This window comes from Patella vulgata, chromosome 7, assembly GCF_932274485.2.
Source record: "Patella vulgata chromosome 7, xgPatVulg1.2, whole genome shotgun sequence".
Taxonomy (NCBI): domain Eukaryota; kingdom Metazoa; phylum Mollusca; class Gastropoda; family Patellidae; genus Patella; species Patella vulgata.
In genome coordinates, this window is record NC_065885.2 from 53,364,325 (window position 1) to 53,383,083 (window position 18,759).

Below are 18,759 nucleotides of genomic sequence, written 5' to 3' on the forward strand. Positions count from 1 at the left end.
ACAGAATCATGACCAACTAGCACATACATTAGGAACAAATTTTGTTGTGAACTATAACTGAATCAAAGACATGTTATTATGACACAAACTTGGTTGTGAGATTAACCTTTTTGGTCCAGAATTACCCACTTAATGATACAAGAGTAAGGGTTGTTATTGGCCAGTCAACATTAAAAATTATATCACCATCTAATTAGACTATGGGTAGTCCGCTAAATCCAACCTAATTTAACATAGGTTTCTCCTTAACACCCAATTTTTTTACTAAGATAAGGGGTTGCATGTCCCGCACATTCAACTAAATTAACAAAAGTAGTAGTTGGATAAATTTCCATCATTTTACTGAATACTTTATGTTAGATTAACGTCCAAAGCTAACTTCATATTTATGTAAAATTGATGTCTGATTTATATTAGATTAACATCCTTTATAAAAAAAGAGCAAAAATGATGGTCAATCGACCGACCATTTTGACGTAAAGTTTACGTAAAATTAGTGTCAACATGTTATCTAGGACACACTCATCTTTAACACAAGAAGTATATAACTTAACAACCGTTATACCCATACCCACCTGGAGGAACAAGAGCCGGGGATGCCGTCAGATTATTTTCAAGTTGTTTTATTAAATCTGGCTGATTATCTTCAAGCATTTTTTTCTTTTCTTCATGTTTATGTTTCAGTCTATCCTTAGCTAATTCTCGTTGTCGTACTCGTTCCTCAATAAAACTCTTCTCCTTCATCAAGTTATTTTGATTTCCCATATTAAAAACTAGAACTGCCGAGTCGATGTTATCCTCTGCTTTCAATAATTTTGCCTCTCGCTGTAATTTAGCCAAAGCTTTCCATCTGGCTTTGGCTTTCTCCAATTTACTTGTTTTATTCCGAAGAGATTTCAATAATCTTTCCTTGTCAGATTCCAACTGTTTTTCTAGGTTATCAAGAATATTCTGAAATATTAATCAATGATAAATGTATATCATTTTTGTGTGGGACCAAAAGTAGATTTTTCAAGATTATTTTAGAATAAAAAGTGAAATAAATTTTACACTATGAAAAGAGGAGTGAATTTTGTGTTGTTTTCTTTTGCAATATTACAAACAAGTCATTGCATTTAAATGTCCCAAGTCAGTGTAATGGTTGAAGTAACTCCTCTTAGGTATCTTTTTCTACTATGACCTTACAGCACATGTCCAGAACCTGAACCGTATATCGAATGCTATTCATAATTCGTCCTGTGAGGTATATACTGTAACCATGATCAATAACATTAATTAGTATAATAAACACATGAGGGACATCAGATCAGAATAATATATTGCTGGGATATATGGGAAAATTGGATGCAGAAATATTTGTTAAATTAAAATAAAATATTGTGATATTTTATGAAAAATATCTATATATTAATTCATGATCAAAAAATAAATTACTTAGTGTAATTCATAATTCTTGTTCCAAAAGAACCAAAATTTTTTTTTAAAAATGTTAAATCACCTTTTTCATTTCCTTCTTTTCCTCGAATTTTTGTTTGTCTTCTAAACTACATGTACTGTCTTCTCTCCCCAGTACAGTAGCTTCTCTTTCAATCTTCAGCAGTCGTCTTCGGGCTAATTTCTCTTCCAGTCGACGCTGCTGTTCAATCTTTGACTCCCCGAGTAAGGTATTAACGGCTAACATGAGAGAAAAGGGATTATTTTATATTCACTTATTACAACTAGGTTATTTTATATTCACTCATTACAACTAGGTTATTGAATATTCACTCATTATAACTAGGTTATTTTATATTCACTCATTACAACTAGGTTATTTTATATTCATCATTACAACTAGGTTATTTTATATTCATCATTACAACAAGGTTATTTTATATTCACTCATTACAACTAGGTTATTTCAGAACTATCTTTTGTAAATGTATATCGTTATCTAATTAATTTAAGGACGGAAAAGGCTCTTTGGCAGATGGCAGGAAATCATAGAGTCACGGAAAGGTTATTTCAATAATTCACTTGGGCAATAGGGGTCTATTTTACAAGCTCAGAATCAAAACCATGCCACTTGACTCAATGACAGATCTTGCACACGTTAGAATACTCTACTACACATACCCCCAGCTTGATACAAGACTTCTCTTAAGAATCTGACAGTTCAACATATAACATTCTGTTGTTATATGAACAAGAAGTTATTGTCAACTTCTTGTTGCACAAATAACTAACCTTTAGCATCTTGTAGATGTTTTCCAATTAACGCTGATACTTCTGCATCCATTTTACCTTCTTTCTTCAGTTTACGACTTCTTAACTTGATCTGGATAACCTTTCTCTGTCTGTCGAGTTGAGAAAGTCGGTTCCAATCAGCATGTCCCATTTCCTTCATTAAAGCCTATTTGTAAAATGATAATATACTCAGTGTACTTATAACCCAATTTTTGCCAAGGCAGCTGTGTTTCCAGGAACTCTTCAATGCATTCCAAATGTACACGGGACCTCATTTGTTTTGTCCCATCCGAACGATTAGACACTTATCCTTGCCAGGTCCTCCGTTTTGCACCACTGACAAGGCGGAATTATGCTGAAAAATCTCGAAGAAGTGTCGCGGCAGACCAGAATTAACCCTTGTTTAGTTAGCCAGCACTTTACTATCTGAGTCACTGTGGCTCTCAGCAATTCGAAGTTAAAAATAGTCCAACAGTACACATTAGGTAAACATGGGGGAAGAGAGAAATGGGTTTTAATGTCCCCTTGATGCAAACTGGGTCATTTTGAGACTAACATATGGTTCACTCTTATTCCAATAATTAATTTGCTGGTAGAAGTCTTAAGCAATGGGAGGAAAGCAAAGGACCTGAAGGAAACTCACATGGTTAGACAGGCGACCCAACTCCTTGTCATATATAAGCAGGGAATCAAAACCATGCCACTTAACTAAATGAAATACCTAAAGTGCACCTTTAACCATTTGGCCACTCAACCCCCTAGGTAAATATGACCACTTTTGTTTAATACAGGTCTTTGAAACAATAAAACATAAATAATTACCTCAACAATAAGCTTGTCCTTCATTACATCATATTTCTTTTCAAGGGCTGCAATAACAGCTCTTTCGTCTTGATTAGAGTTATCAACAGTTGCCCCTTGACCCAGGAATAATATAACTGCCACATTATCATGGCTGTTAGTTCCCTTGACTTCATTAATTTTTGTCTTTAACCACAGAATGTTCTAAAATATTCACATAAAAATGAAAAAAAAATTTGAATGCAGGTCAATCATGGGTATTTCCACATAAGTAGGGTGGTCCATGGAGGTTTACCTCTTCATTCGGTAAATGTGATCACCTGGAGAACTAAATGACGATAAATAATTTCCCTTAAAATGAATTTCTCATGCAATACCAAGTTACTTTTAACAATTGATTTCACCAACCAGGTTTCATTTGGTATTACAAGCCAAGTGACACATGACTAAATACCCCCTTAAAAATGTCTCTAGCCAAAATAAGCTGATAAATATAGTGTAAAAACTATCAATATTTCTATTCTCTCAAAATCCATTTGCAGTTGACCTTTTTCATTTGAAAATTGTAAATAAATTCTTTGACTACCTCAATAACTTTCTATGGTATTCTCATATTACACAAAACATTCATTTGGTTATCTTAAACACAGGTTTTTGAATTTAAAAAACATTAAATCCTGAAACTTGTGTTTCGCGTAAACTTCCAATGAGTAGTATGTATTGTGTGGATTTAGGTCTTGAGGTTTCAGTTTCATGCATTTGATTAATTATTACCTGTACATGATTGGCTGAAATTTGATTTTATTTCTAATTTTTTCAACAAATCACATAGTATTTTATCCCACATTCTGGGTTAAGTGATCAATGGAAATATCCAGAAAAAGACAAAGATTATATCAAATGACACATCGTTCAAGATTTCGTGAATAAAGTACATTTGAAGACTATTCTGACTGTGTAACATGAAGATGTAACCATCATTATTTTACCTTTTGTGGAATTTGTAATCTCAATTTTCTACTCTCTATATCCTGTAGATGTTGCAGGTCAGCTAATAATTCAACCTTCACCTCATCAAGGTCATAATATTGACCCTTTTCACGACCTTTCACCTCTACAGTATAGCCACTGACTTCCTGTAATATTGATAGATAATATTTTATGGTAGATATATTTCAACAAGGGTACATTAAAAGATCAAAACATGGTTCACAGGTATCAGCTGATCAAACCGATGAAAGCTGCTATACATTATAATGGATTCTTAAAATGTCTATATCTATAATTTTGCACGTAACTTTCAAATCATGGCCAATAAAAAATTATCTTTCATCCTTAGAATTAACAAAAAGCCTGTTGTTTTATAATTATTTACAGCCATCTAGCTTTGTGGAGGGGTGATTAGTTTATGACTTAACTGTCTAGTTTTAAGGATGGGTGTTTAGATTATGACAATTGTTAGTTTAAGGATGTTATGAAAGATTTTTAGTTTTGATGATGGGTGTTTAGATTATGACAATTGTTTAGTTTTGAGGATGGGTGTTTAGTTTTGAGGATGGGTGTTTAGTATTGAGGAAGGGTGTTTAGTTTTGAGGAAGGGTGTTTAGTTTATCACAAGTGTTTAGTTTTGAGGATGGGTGTTTAGTTTTGAGGATGGGTGTTTAGTTTTGAAGATGGGTGTTTAGTTTTGATCACGGGTGTTTAGTTTATCACAAGTGTTTAGTTTTGAGGAAGGGTGTTTAGATTATGAAAATTGTCTAGTTTTGAGGATGGGTGTTTTGAGGATGATGGGTGTTTAGTTTTGAGGATGGGTGTTTAGTTTATCACAAGTGTTTAGGTCTGAGGATGGATGTTTAGTTTATCAAAAGTGCTTAGTTTTCAGTATTTAGCTTATTGCGAGTACATGTATTTAGTTATCAGTGCATCGCTTAGAAACTAACGATGTGTATTATAATTACTACCACAAACTGTTAGTTTCTACATGCACAAGTCCAAAATTTACAATATTCATACATGGGCTCAACAGGGAAAAAAAGTTCCTTCATGAATTTTTGTACACACCTTAAAAATACTTCGTTGATCTTCTGGGTTTTGATCGGCAGATTCTTTCCAATTAGAGCGCAGTTCACAAGATTCACTAATTTTATTTTCCAAGCTATCATTGGTCTGTGATTTAAGTGTTGCTACAACGTCACCATCAACCTCTTCTAACAGCTGAAAAATAAAACATATTCATATATTGATTTCGTATGGGCGTCCAATCCTTCAGAAGGCCACAAACTCAAAGATTTGGGTGAGACAAAATACTTGGTTAAATCTGATGTGTTCATTTGTTTTTAAAAGACTCATCTGTTTTTAATATTAAATATGTCATCACATTCCTGAAGCAATGGTATCAAGCATTATCAACTCATTAACTATTGCCACAATAGAAAATAATTTTAAAATGCAGAAGTAAAGACATTACGAACTGATATCTTAAAGTGAGCATAACAAGTCATAACAACATATACAGGGGACATGGGCTAGTCTACCTCCATGTTGATACAGGAACTGAACCCAGGGGGAGATAACTAACCCATAACAACCACTTTACCACTGTAGTGGAGGAATGGTTAATGTGCTGGTAACACGTGTAACAATTCCTTCAGGAACATGATCTGTCACCTGCATAATACATTACTGAGATATAAAAACTGTCCAGGTGTCAGTCAAGTACCCATTCCGGTGAAAAAAACAGAAGACATTCTATAGCACGAAATGAGAAATTAACAAAGAACAAAATGAAACTGTTATTAATGAATAAGGACCAAGTCAAATAAGAACAGTTACATTAATAATTAGATCTCTGTCATTGCCATGGTTCCTATCGGCAACCATTAATAATATTTCTTTTAGTCTTGTTTTATCGTTTATATTTTCTATATTTTCATCTAAAATCTCTTCTGGCTGTTTATATTCAGTCTTTCTCTTTCTTTTCCGAGCAGCCATCAATCTTTCTTTAGCCAATCGCCATTGACGTTCTTTTTCTTCCTGTAAGTTTTCTTGAACTCTGTAAAGAAATATCATACAATAATTGAGTTAAAGTGGAATTACTGTAGTCAATTGTTTACACTTTCTACCTGTATTAGAGCAACGTGCACTGACCCGATCTAAATCTTAATTAAAACTAATCTAAAACTTAATTTAGGCAATATAGACACAGAGAGAAAAGAGGTTTAATGTCCACTCGACACAAACTAGGTCATTTCAGGACTAACATATGGTTCACTTTTATAACTCATTTGCGTGTAGGGGTCTTTAGCAGTAGGAGGAAACCACACGAGGTTGAGAAATCAAAACCATGTTACTAGACTCAATGACAGACCTTGTGATTTCACAAATGCGTTAAAAAATAGTTTATAAACCGTAATGTTTAGTTGAATATTTTGACGGGCAGTTTGAGATAAGATACAATACTCTCAGTCAACCAGTGTATTCCTTCTACACTGGAAAATGATACAAAATGCTATTGTTACAAATGCACACTTTTTTGTCCTCCAAACACACATTTTAAATAACTATGGATAGTGAAAAGTGTTGAGTAAATCACATCATCTAACTATGAATATTGACTGGCATTTTGCAAAGCACATAGTATGATAATTCTTTTTAGAACCTGATACCATACCTCACAAATTTGGAGTGTTCACATATTTAACAATTTATGAATTACTTTTAATAATTCTTTAATCAACACTAGTTATATTAATATTGGTTATTCATTGAAATTAACAAAATTAATAATTACTTTTCATTATCCATCTGTGCAAGACCAAGCACAAGGGCTGCCGATTCAAAACTCTCTTCTTTCCTAGCTTTACGTTCTTCTTGACGTAGTTTTATCAACTCAGCCTGTCTCTGCCTTTCCCGTTCATCCTTATCTCCAGATGCCAATAGCTGTTTCATCAACTGTTCTTTTTCCTGGTAAAAGTTAACCGAATATAGAAAATATAAATGAATAGAATAAACATAACCATCAAAGGTAATTATATATAACCAAATACATTAAATTCAACTGAACTGAGTAAATATGACCTAATACAGTAAATTGTTAGCTAATGTGAATATATCCAACAAATGATAAATATCACCAACAAATGGTGAATATATATCCAACAAATTGTAAATATCACCAACAAATGGTAAATATCATCAACAAATATCACCAACAAATGATAAATATCACCAACAAATGGTAAATATCACCAACAAATGGTAAATATCATCAACAAATATCACCAACAAATGATAAATATCACCACCAAATGGTAAATATCATCAACAAATGGTAAATATCACCAACAAATGGTAAATATTACCAACAAATGATAAATATCACCAACAAATGGTAGATATCATCAACAAATGGTAAATATTGTCAACAAATGATAAATATCACCAACAAATGATAAATATCACTAAAAAAAGTAAATATCAACAATGTGAATTTATCCGATTTGAATATAACCTGTTTGAGTGACAAAATTATGTTAAATATAACCCAGCTGGAAAATAAAACCAAACAAATTAATATTATCTGATAAAACAGAATATGATTTAAACAAACCTGGTCAAATCTATTTTCTAATTCCAATATAATATTTGTGTTCTTTTTTTCTTCTTCCTCTTCTTTTTTTCTATCTTCCTCTTCCATATTATCACATTCTTCCTCTGTTCTTCCTTAAATTGTCAAAAATTATTACATTTTATTACATTTTCACTATTGCATTGAAATGTGGTTGCCACAATGAAAATAAAGAAAATAATTTGTTCATTATTCATATCAGGAACATTCAAGTTATCTGTCCAGTGACATAACCACACAACCAACTGCCTAAGCCACAAGAAGTTATCAAGCCATAAAAATCAGTCCTAGTTTGGTATACTAATTCATGCCAATGACAAAATCTTCCATAAATTTGTTGGAAAAAGTGGTAATAAATCGTAAAAGAAAGTGGGGCTGAATGATTTTGACTGACCTTGTGCTTTCCTCTGTTTCCGTCTTTCTAGTCTCTCTTTTAATTTACGTTCCTGTTCAGCCTGATTATGTCCCATTAATTTCGCTAATGCATCCTGGTTCTTTAGAGACTCACCTGAAAAGTGAAAGCAGAACATTGTTTCAACTTATCAAATCAGGTCAATTTTTAACTTAAATTATCTAATGGTCTATGGGTTGCTAGGGGTGTAATATTATTTAAAACAAACAAATATAATTTGTCAATTTTTATTTTAAATGAAAAAGATTGCTAAATATGTTCAAAACAATATCATTTTTTAATTTCTATTCTAAATGAATAACATTGCTAATTGTGTTCAAAACAATATCATTTTTCATTTTTGTTTAAAAACAAAAAATCATTCAATACTCTCAATAACAAAATATTTACCAATGAGTTTATTCACGTCTCCCAATTTTCCATCCCTACGAAGTCTTCTCTCCTTTATTTTCAGTTCCAAAATCTTCTTCTGCCTTTCTTCATCCGTTATCTTTGACCAATCTAATTCTCCATACTATAAATAAATAGAAAACAACATGGATTTTTCGGCGTGGTTACCCCTAGTCAGTGATGCAGGACGGAAGGCCTGACAAGGACAGCTGTCTAGTCGTTCGGATGGGACAAAAAACGAGGTCCCGTGTACACATTGGCGTGTACGTAAAAGATCCCTTGACAGTTGGAATTCGATATAAGAGTAGGCCGTAGTGCCGCTGTCTGGGCAAAATTTTGCTCATAGCACACTGTATGGCGTATGCCCGTCTTCATTAGCCCAGTTCAAAGCAGAACAGTAGGACATTAAACCCCATTTCATTTGTTTTAAGATTTTAGTTCGACTTACCTGATTAATTAATGCTTCAACAATAAGTTTATCTCTTAAAGCATCATATTTTCCTTCTAGTGCTGTTAATAGTTCATCTTCAGTTGATTCCCTTATAGCATAGGTGGAGAAGACGATAGTAGCAACATTATTACATCTTTTATTGTGTTGGTCAGATGTCAGTTGATTTGCTAACCATGTTAAATCTTCACTTGACTGCAACAAAAATGAAAACTCAAAAGAAATTGGAGATTAAAAAGATTTGAAAATTTAAAGAAAATGAAATTGGGTTATAGTTCGTGCCCAATTTTCATCTATTCCCACCATTGACAGAATTTTAGTAAATACATGTGTTTTGTTATTTTTAACCTAATAAGTCAAGAGAAGTTATTTCCCTATTAAGATTTAGGACTGGATAATCTTTACATGATGAGGCCAACACGTGGACAATCTAAACAGTCTACGTGGGTGGAACATTTTTTTTTTTTAATAATTTAGGGTTTTGCTTGAAATGAGTTTAGATATTTACTTCAAGAAAACACAGGATATCTGAATTTATTTGTCACCTTGGGAGTATAAATGCATAGAAGCTATGATTAGAATTTGAAGTCTCATTCTCCTTAGAACAGAACATAACTTTAAATTTACCTGTTCAGGAAAGTGTTGCAAGATTTTTTCTGCCTGTACAAGTTGATGTTGTACAAGAAAAGCCATCATCAAAACCAGTATCATTTCTTCTGTGTAATTCTCATATTCACTTAAAGACTTTAGGTTTTCTAATTTATAAACCATAGCTTCTAACAATATGTTCAGAGTTTCATCAACAGCAACTGAAGACAGAATAGGGTAAAGGAGATGTACAATAGAACCTCACTGTATTCATGGTTTGCCATAAGAAAGGTTTAAGAAGGTCTCGCTATAACAAAGGGTATCAGTATAGGGCATTCTCGCTATAACACCAGTGTCAGTAGGCCTATAAGGCAGTCTTGCTATAACACAGAGCCTGTCTCCATACATTAGTCCAGTCAATGCAGATGCTAAAACACATTTCATTTCATTTCCATATAAGAGAGTCTGAATGAAATGAATAAGGTTTAACATCCTACTGTTCTGCTCTGACTGGGCTAATGAAGATGGGCATGCACCATACAGTATGCTCTAAGCAGAAATTTTGCCTGGACATCAGCACCACTGTCTACTCTTATATCAAATCCCAACTGTCAAGGGTTCTTTTACGTGCACGTCAATTTGTACACGAGACTGCACCACTGAGAGTCTAAATATAATGCAGATCTCAGTATTTAAGTTGGTCGTACAAATTATAAAGTGATCTTTCCATAATGCCGATATTATCAGTGGACAACATCGGCATAATGATGAAGTTTCACAGTAATAAATTTTCACTTCTTTTCTAGTTAAATATTGCAGGAGCCCTAGCAATGGCATGAAACCAGGAAACCCAACTCCTTGTCATAACAATTGCTATTATTTGAGACTGACGAGATAGCTTTGGATGAATTGAGATTACATTTCCAACTACAGACATTTTTACTTGAAATGGTAAAAAATTGTAAAGACAGTATTAAGAAATTGTGATTAATTTTATCTAGAAATAGGATTATTTGAGATGGTAGTTCTGTGTAAAAGATTAGGAATAGGAAATAGAGTTCACCTGGATTGAGTGTTGCATGAGTGTTTTTCAGAGCTATTAAACAATCATTTCGTTGTTGCTGTGATTTTACAGATGCCATTTTACTGATCTCTGCTTGTTTTGTATTCGTTAGCATTTTGAACCAATCCAATCGTTCTTGTAAATGCTGATTGTGTAGAAGCAAAAGTACATTATTTTGTAGAGTTATTTTATCTGTTGACTTTAAACCATTTGTTATTTTGATGTCGTCTTTTTTAGATTTGCACCACGTTATTGTCTCTGCAGCTAAAACTTTATATCTCGGCAAATCCAAATCTGATCTGTAAGAACAATATGGAAACATAACGCTAACGCTACAATATACGTCCACATTCCAATTCTGCTTTGATTGACAAGGTACTTTGTCAAGAAGGCTAGGCTTTTAGAAGTATCGGGTACCGGACGTTTCGCCGAAACGAAATGAATAGACTTAACCTTGCCAAAGTCATGAAAAAATAGTTGGAGTCTACACATGTCAAATGCATTTGCATTTCTCAAAATACTGTAAACTGTGGTAATTTGATCTAGTCTAAACTTTTCAATTTCTACTGTCCGTTGGGGTTTGCTATTTTTATTATTAATCAATTATTAATAATAAATTTGGGACTAAATTTTAATGACGAATGACACCCAAACAAATAACCGGTATAAATGCTTGTAACACTTTTATTAATTTTCTCTGGTTACAAAGCGTTCTGAAACGTCAACAAATAACCGGCATAAATGCTTCTAACACTTATTAATTTTCTCTGGTTACAAAGCGTTCTGAAAAATAAGTTTAACAAAGGCTATCAGAAAACACTCACAAAAACCCGAATTTTACATGGGAGACAACTCTTTAAAGCATATCACGCCGAATTTTACATGGGAGACAACTCTTTAAAGCATATCACGCCAGTTTGACATTGTTAGACGGAGTTATCTCCTCCGAACTAAGTGAAACCGAAGTCTGAAATTAAATCCCAATCTGACAAAAGTACTTAATATTCTTAAAAGACAAATTATTAATAATAAATTTGGTACTAAATTATAATAACGAATGACACCCAAACATAAGACTTTTTAAAAATGTACATCCTGAAAACGCACATGTACTTGCAGTTACATGAATTTATAATTTATTTAGTGTGAGAGAGAGAGAGAGAGAGAGAGAGACATTGTCATTGCAGTACCAAAAGGTCTTTAGCAGTGGGAGGAAAGGGGGAGAAAACGGTGGTTTGAAACGTCAACAAATAACCGGTATAAATACTTCTAACACTTACAAAGCGTTCTGAAAAATAAGTTGAACAAAGGCTCTCAGAAACCACTCACAAAAACCCGAATGTTACATGGGTGACAACTATTTAAAGCATATCACGTCAGTTTGACATTGTTAAATGGAGTTTGACATTGTTAAATGGAGTTATCTCCCCAAAATCGGGCATGCACCCAAAAGAAAAGGGACCAACCTCAGGGTATAAGGAATATGTATTTTAAGTTTCAAGATGATCGATTTAGAATTGTGGCCTGTAGGCGACACACAAAAAGAAAATTGGCATGGCTCTGCCCCTGGGGGTTGGGCATGTAGGGCCTACTCCAAATGATAAGGATGTTCCAAATGATAGGAATGTTCCTTAGGGTACAAAGAATAAGTATATAAAGTGTGGCTCTGCCCCTGGGGGTTGGGCATGTACCCCAAACGATAGGGATGTTCCTTAGGGTACAAAGAATGTGTATGCAAGATTATAAGTTAAGAAATGTGGCCTGTAGACGACAAACAAACAAATACTAGAAATGGGCGTGGCTCTGCCCCTGGGGGTCGGGCATGCACCAAAAACAATAGGGATCTTCCTTGGGGTATAAGGAATAAGTATACCAAGTTTGAAGAAAATCCAGTAAGAATTGCGCCCTGTAGGCGACACAAAGACACACGAAAAGAAAATGGGAAATGGGCGTGGCTCTGCCCCTGGGGGTTGGGCATGTACCCCAAACGATAGGGATGTTCCTTAGGGTACAAAGAATGTGTATGCAAGATTATAAGTTAAGAAATGTGGCCTGTAGACGACAAACAAACAAATACTAGAAATGGGCGTGGCTCTGCCCCTGGGGGTCGGGCATGCACCAAAAACAATAGGGATCTTTCTTGGGGTATAAGGAATAAGTATACCAAGTTTGAAGAAAATCCAGTAAGAATTGCGCCCTGTAGGCGACACAAAGACACACGAAAAGAAAATGGGCGTGGCTCTGCCCCTGGGGGTTGGGCATGCACCCCAAACGATAGGGATGTTCCTTAGGGTACAAAGAATGTGTATGCAAAGTTTCAAGATTATTAGTTAAGAAATGTGGCCTGTAGACGACAAACAAACAAATACTAGAAATGGGCGTGGCTCTGCCCCGGGGGGTCGGGCATGCACCAAAAACAATAGGGATCTTCCTTGGGGTATAAGGAATAAGTATACCAAGTTTGAAGAAAATCCATGAAGAATTGCGCCCTGTAGGCGAACCACAGACACACACACACACACACACACACACACACACACACACATACATACATACACACACACACACACACAGACAGGGGCGACGGCATAATACGTTCACATTATGAATGTGGACGTATAAAAATTACAGGTACACATGCCAATATAACAAATGTTATTAAGAAGATGGTGTTTCGGAAGACTGTTGACTAGACAGAAAATTGAAACATAAATAATAGTAATGAGTGTTGTGCATGGGACAGTGTATGTTTATCCATTTAAAAACACAAGGTACTACGACTATCTGAAAGCACAAAATGGAAGATCCACTTACTATTACACAATTTTGTCTAAATTGTACACAGAATTTGGCTTAATACTACATAACAGTTCCGATCAACTGTAGTATTCACATGAAGAATGAATTTGAATAGTAGAATAATCAAGGGTTTGGGCGGATAATTTACGAAGAGTTTTTCTCCTTAAAGCAAAGGCCTTCATTAAGCGACACAAACACGGGACATAGTATATATAATAGGTGAGAAAGATATAGACTAGTTTTATTCTATACTTCATTTGATCTATAGATGGAAGCAAATTATAAAATAACTAACTATACAGAAATAAAACTTACAAATTTTGGACATCATTTACTTGTCTTTCTAGTAAACCCACTAAAAGACCTGACAGATAAAGACTACTTTCATAGTTACATACAGTCATCTCTCTTGTCAGTCTGGATATCAGTACAAACTTCTCATTATCAGATATAAATGACCCAGATGCTCCTAAAAAATAAAATAAAATAAACTGTAGAAAACCGACAAATAAAAAAAGAAATCCATTAGATGAATCATGCATAAGAAAATTTTACTAGTTTTGATAAAACATATCGCATCAGATACATTCTCTTTGTTGTAAAAAGTTCTATACAGAGTCTAAATCTAGAAATGAATGTTGCTTTTTGAACTGCTGTATTCAGCAATGTTCAATATTAACAAAACCCTGAATTGTCATGGCACTGACTCATTTGAAAGATCTGGATGAAGGTTTTGATCATGTTATTTGCTATTGGCAGACTACTGAAATGCAGAGCCAAACAAATGAAGCAAAGAGACATATATACCATCTAAAACTATTGATCTCTGTTTATCCAAGAGTAGTTTTGGCAAAATGAACTCCATTTACCTCGAGACATATTGATGATGTATTCTTTTTCTGTTTCAAATCTATTCCATAAAAACTTTATAACATCCAGACATAAAACACCATTCTCTGTAAACTCTTCTTGAAATACAGCTGTAAAATAATTACAATCAATTCAATAAAAGAGACACCAAGACAAACTGCCTATTAAAATTGCCACGATTAAAATCAAGATCAAATAAGTGCTAACAAGTGGGAGCCTGTTTAAAAAGCCCAAATAAGGCTAAATTCTCAAAAGCAAAAGTAGGTAATCTCCAAGCTTTAACTGATTTAAGACAAAATAATCTAGACTAGTGTTATGGTTGGTGTATAAGAATCAAGAACTAAGCTTTAAGTGTTAACTTTATTATCAGTGGGTGAATTGAAGAAATATTTGAGTACACAATTATGTTATTGAGTATGTTTATTGTCTTCAGTTTGGATATAGTTTTCTTTCTTTCCTACTTTATGCTCTGTGCATGAAACCTGTGACAAGGATGGATATAAATAGGATTTGAATTTCACTAGCTTCACTAACATATTGATTTTATAAAATGACATTTTGATAGTAATAAATCAAAAATGTAATAAAATGTATGGTAACCTATTTTTCCTGTTTTGTTAAAACTTTCACGATCTGCTCCAAGGACATTCTTTAAGTCAAAACTTAGTTTGAATTCCAAGCCTATTGAAGCTGCAAATTCTTCAATATTTCCTGAAAAAAAGAAGATTTCATCTGTCAGTAAATGTACAATACATGTACAATACAGTATGGAAATCATCTGTCAGTAAATGTACAATACAGTATGAAAATCATGTCAGTAAATGTACAATACAGTATGAAAATCATGTCAGTAAATGTACAATGCAACATGGAAATCATCTGTCAATAAATGTACAATACAGTATGGAAATTATCTGTCAGTAAATGTACAATACAGTATGGAAATCATGTCAGTAGATGTACAATACAGCATGGAAATCATGTATCAGTAAGTGTCAACCACAGCCTCATTCAGACACGGTCGACTGGAATCTTGGAAAAGACAGAATTAGCACCCATAACATTCAAACTTTGAAAGACGCCTCACCTTGTCTCCATGACTTTTCTGTGGATTCTTTGAGCCTGTCAACAAGTTTTTGTTTGTCGTGGCTGTTAATTTTACTCCAAGCTGATGTATCGTGTGATTGTTTTATACTTTCTAATAAAACTCTGTCTTTTAAAACATCATACTTTCTATCAATTATCTGCAAATAACAATCAGTATTAAAGGTGCCTTTCTGCATACAAACTGTGTGATTTGATGATATATTTGGACTAAAATGATATTCAACCTAATTCATCAATCACAAGTTTCTTCAACTGTAATGGCACAACAGATCAAAACATTGTACAATGGTGTTATTTGTGAATCAGATATTTGTAGATCTCCTGATTATGCTTACAGACCCATTTCACCAATGACAGTTATTTTTCAATTTAAAACATAATTGATATGAGGGAAAGAAAGAATGGGGTTAAACATCCATTCCAAGCATATAAAAAAGCCTTATGATCTAGATTGCAAGCATTTGACCACTCAACCACCCAAAATAAAGAGGGTGAAAACTGGAAGATAAATCAAGAATAAATAAGAATCCCATATTGTTGTACCTGTAGTATGTCATGTTCATGTGCAGCTCCTTCAACCATGGTCAACACTTTCATAACATTCATTGAAATATCTTTCTTTCTCTTCTCTCTCTCTTTTAACTGAAGAGCTCTAAGTTCTTCCTCTTCCTGGAAACAGACATATAAACAAAATTTGTAACAATACAAGAGGTCTAGTCGCTTTAAGACGAAGAAATTTTTCTTCATTAAACAGTCAGTCAAATCTTTGTAACCAGTATATGGATCCAGGACAGTAATCAGTTGATAATTAAAGATGCATTATGTAAAATATAAATAAAGAGCCGGCCGTTCATGATCAATTGCTATAATAATTCAAAAATAGATAATGAAAAATGAATATATTTAAAATTTCATTCAAGTTACATTATTCTGAGTGAAGTTATGACTGTTTAGAGATGCAGCGTAGATCATTTATTATAGGTTATAAATGTCTAAATAATAATTTATATAAGATTTGAAGCCAGAAAAAAGACATACATTAGGCAGATTTTGCTCTTACATAATGCATCTTTAAGTTTATTTCCTTAAATAGTATCTAAAATGATAGAACTGAAAGTTTCAAACTTTAAGAAATTAATTTGACATTGAATCCCGCTAGGGGTCACGGTTGCTAAGCGGGTAAGACGCTGGCTCGCTAGCCTGGAGGTTGGGTGTTTGATCCCTGCATTGGCCGAGAAAGTTCATCCAGATTTTCAGGTGTGGTTCCCCCTTGTCAGTGATGTCTAGTCATTCCGATGGGATGATAAACCCGAGGACCTTGTACACATTGGCATGGACGTGAAAGATCCCTTGACAGTTGGAATCTGATAGGCCGTAGTGCCGCTGTCTGGGCAAAATTTCACTCATAGCACACTGTATGACGTATGCCCGTCTTTATTAGCCTAGTTCGGAGCAGAACAGCAGGACGTTAAAACCCATTTCATTTCATTTCTCGAATCCTGCCAAAGTGATTATTCCACAAAGGTCATGAAGTTGACTGCTATATGAAGTTATTTATACAATAGATCGATTGATAGTATTACCGGAGGAAGCAAACTTTACTAACCATTTTATCAATCTTTACATATAATGACCTCAAGTCCTTGTCCTGCTGTCTGTACAGATTTTCTAGTAAAGATGCGGCTGTCATGTCTGGTGTCACGCCCCTCTTCCTTTCTTTTTGTAAAGTAGCCTTGCGACAAATTACTTGAATAGCACCAGCTTCTTCCACTATAGACCTATACTCATTTATATCATCTGAAAACAAAAACAAACTAACTCTGTAACTTGAAAGTAAACAGAGAGAGGAATGGAATGGACAACATACAATTAATAGCATTCAGTGGATATACATGTGCAATACTAGGGAGGAGAATCTACCAGACACCAGCAATTCTGTTTACTTTCCATCCAATATGGTCAAATTTTATTTCAATAATTTTCTTGCAAGCAGGGTTCTTTAGAAGTCGGAGGATACATTTCTTTATTAATTTTTACTTTAAACAAACATAAAATATACCTGCGTTTGTCAAGTCAAGGCTTTGGTATTTAGTCTGAAGTTCTGATAAACGTTTCTGTCGATCTCCTTCTCCCATCATAGCTGCTGCCTCCTGTAAATCCTCTGATGATACTTCATTAACCAACTGTAATAACTGCTCCCGTTCATCACCATGACGATGTTTGACCTCCATTAGGCAATGAAGTTGACTGTCAGTTATGTCACCTGAACCAAAAAACAATAAAATGTTACATTCTTTTCAAAATAACCACAACAGTATATGTACATGCTGACAATAACATTATAGCTAAGTATTATATGGAAATCAATATATAAGGCTTTATGTTTGGATTGCAGATCATTCTTGATTGTGCTGGACTTTTTATTATGATCATCATTTCTCCCATTTAAAATACATGGTACCCGGTAATTAACTTGTATTTTGGGGAAAACCACTAATTGCTCCCATTTTAATTAATGCAAAAATGTATTCTAATTGATTACATGTATTTAACATTTTATCAAGAATATCAATGGTAAATAATCGCTGGGCTTAGATTCAATAGAATTGAAAAGAGGCCCATCAAAAGCTATTACAAAAAACTAATAGTTGGTGTTTGCTTGTTTATATTATTTGCCGAAAATGACAAATGTTGTGAAATTTTTAATTCATCATATCTTTGTAAATACTTGACACAATTGAACATTACCAGACTGTAGTTTGCAAGGGATTCAAAATCTTTCAAATGACAATCAAAGGCTTTAAAAGTACAAATGTAAAACCTTGTTTTTGTTTCTGATAATCAGGATATAACTTTTTGTATCTTTTTCCTTCTTCCTTTCGATCTCTCCATAACTTGACATTTAATTCGCCCAGTCTGGTTACTCTAGTCTTGTCTTCTTTATCTCGATCTTCCAGTCTTTCTAATAATCCTTTTAACAAAATAGGTTAAATCAAATTTTATTGAGGAGTGGAGTTCAAAGAATGGAATTAATTGTGGGAGTGATCGAGAATGGTGGTTAGCTACCATTGGTAATCTTTTTGCACATTGACTACCTACATGAATGATGAAAATCCTGCACTTTTAAGACAAAATCTACCCACCGCTAAATCTGCTCTTTAATCTTCCAGTCATCAGATAAAGATCATTATTTTGACCAACAAATTGGTATGTCTTTTGATATCTTTAATACCTTGCCAGATATATCACGATTTTCTTTCCTCGACTTTATTGTTTTAAGCGTACACAAGATTTTGAGACAATGAAATTGATCAGAGAGAGAGAAAGAGATAAGGGTTCAACGTGCACTCGACACAAACTAGGTCATTTCGGGACTAATTATGGTTCAATTTTATTTCAACAGTCTTTAACAGTGAGAGTAAACCAGA

The 18,759-nt window shown here is 33.9% G+C and overlaps 1 protein-coding gene across 1 annotated transcript in view; it reads right to left on the reverse strand.

Annotated features, from left to right (window-relative positions):
* Window positions 1–294: 294 nt before the first annotated feature.
* The window catches only part of LOC126828788 (putative autophagy-related protein 11), a 46,805-nt gene continuing 28,340 nt past the window's right edge, over window positions 295–18,759 (reverse strand). The window contains exons 13-27 of the mRNA XM_056102311.1: window positions 18,153–18,302; window positions 17,391–17,594; window positions 16,938–17,128; window positions 15,875–16,000; window positions 15,312–15,468; window positions 14,825–14,935; window positions 14,224–14,334; window positions 13,670–13,823; window positions 10,556–10,854; window positions 9,532–9,713; window positions 8,905–9,099; window positions 8,457–8,580; window positions 8,049–8,162; window positions 7,617–7,749; window positions 295–298 (exon numbers count right to left, since the gene is read on the reverse strand). Of these exons, the coding sequence (XP_055958286.1) occupies window positions 295–298; window positions 7,617–7,749; window positions 8,049–8,162; window positions 8,457–8,580; window positions 8,905–9,099; window positions 9,532–9,713; window positions 10,556–10,854; window positions 13,670–13,823; window positions 14,224–14,334; window positions 14,825–14,935; window positions 15,312–15,468; window positions 15,875–16,000; window positions 16,938–17,128; window positions 17,391–17,594; window positions 18,153–18,302 (2,255 nt within the window). The remainder of the gene's footprint in view (window positions 299–7,616; window positions 7,750–8,048; window positions 8,163–8,456; window positions 8,581–8,904; window positions 9,100–9,531; window positions 9,714–10,555; window positions 10,855–13,669; window positions 13,824–14,223; window positions 14,335–14,824; window positions 14,936–15,311; window positions 15,469–15,874; window positions 16,001–16,937; window positions 17,129–17,390; window positions 17,595–18,152; window positions 18,303–18,759) is intronic.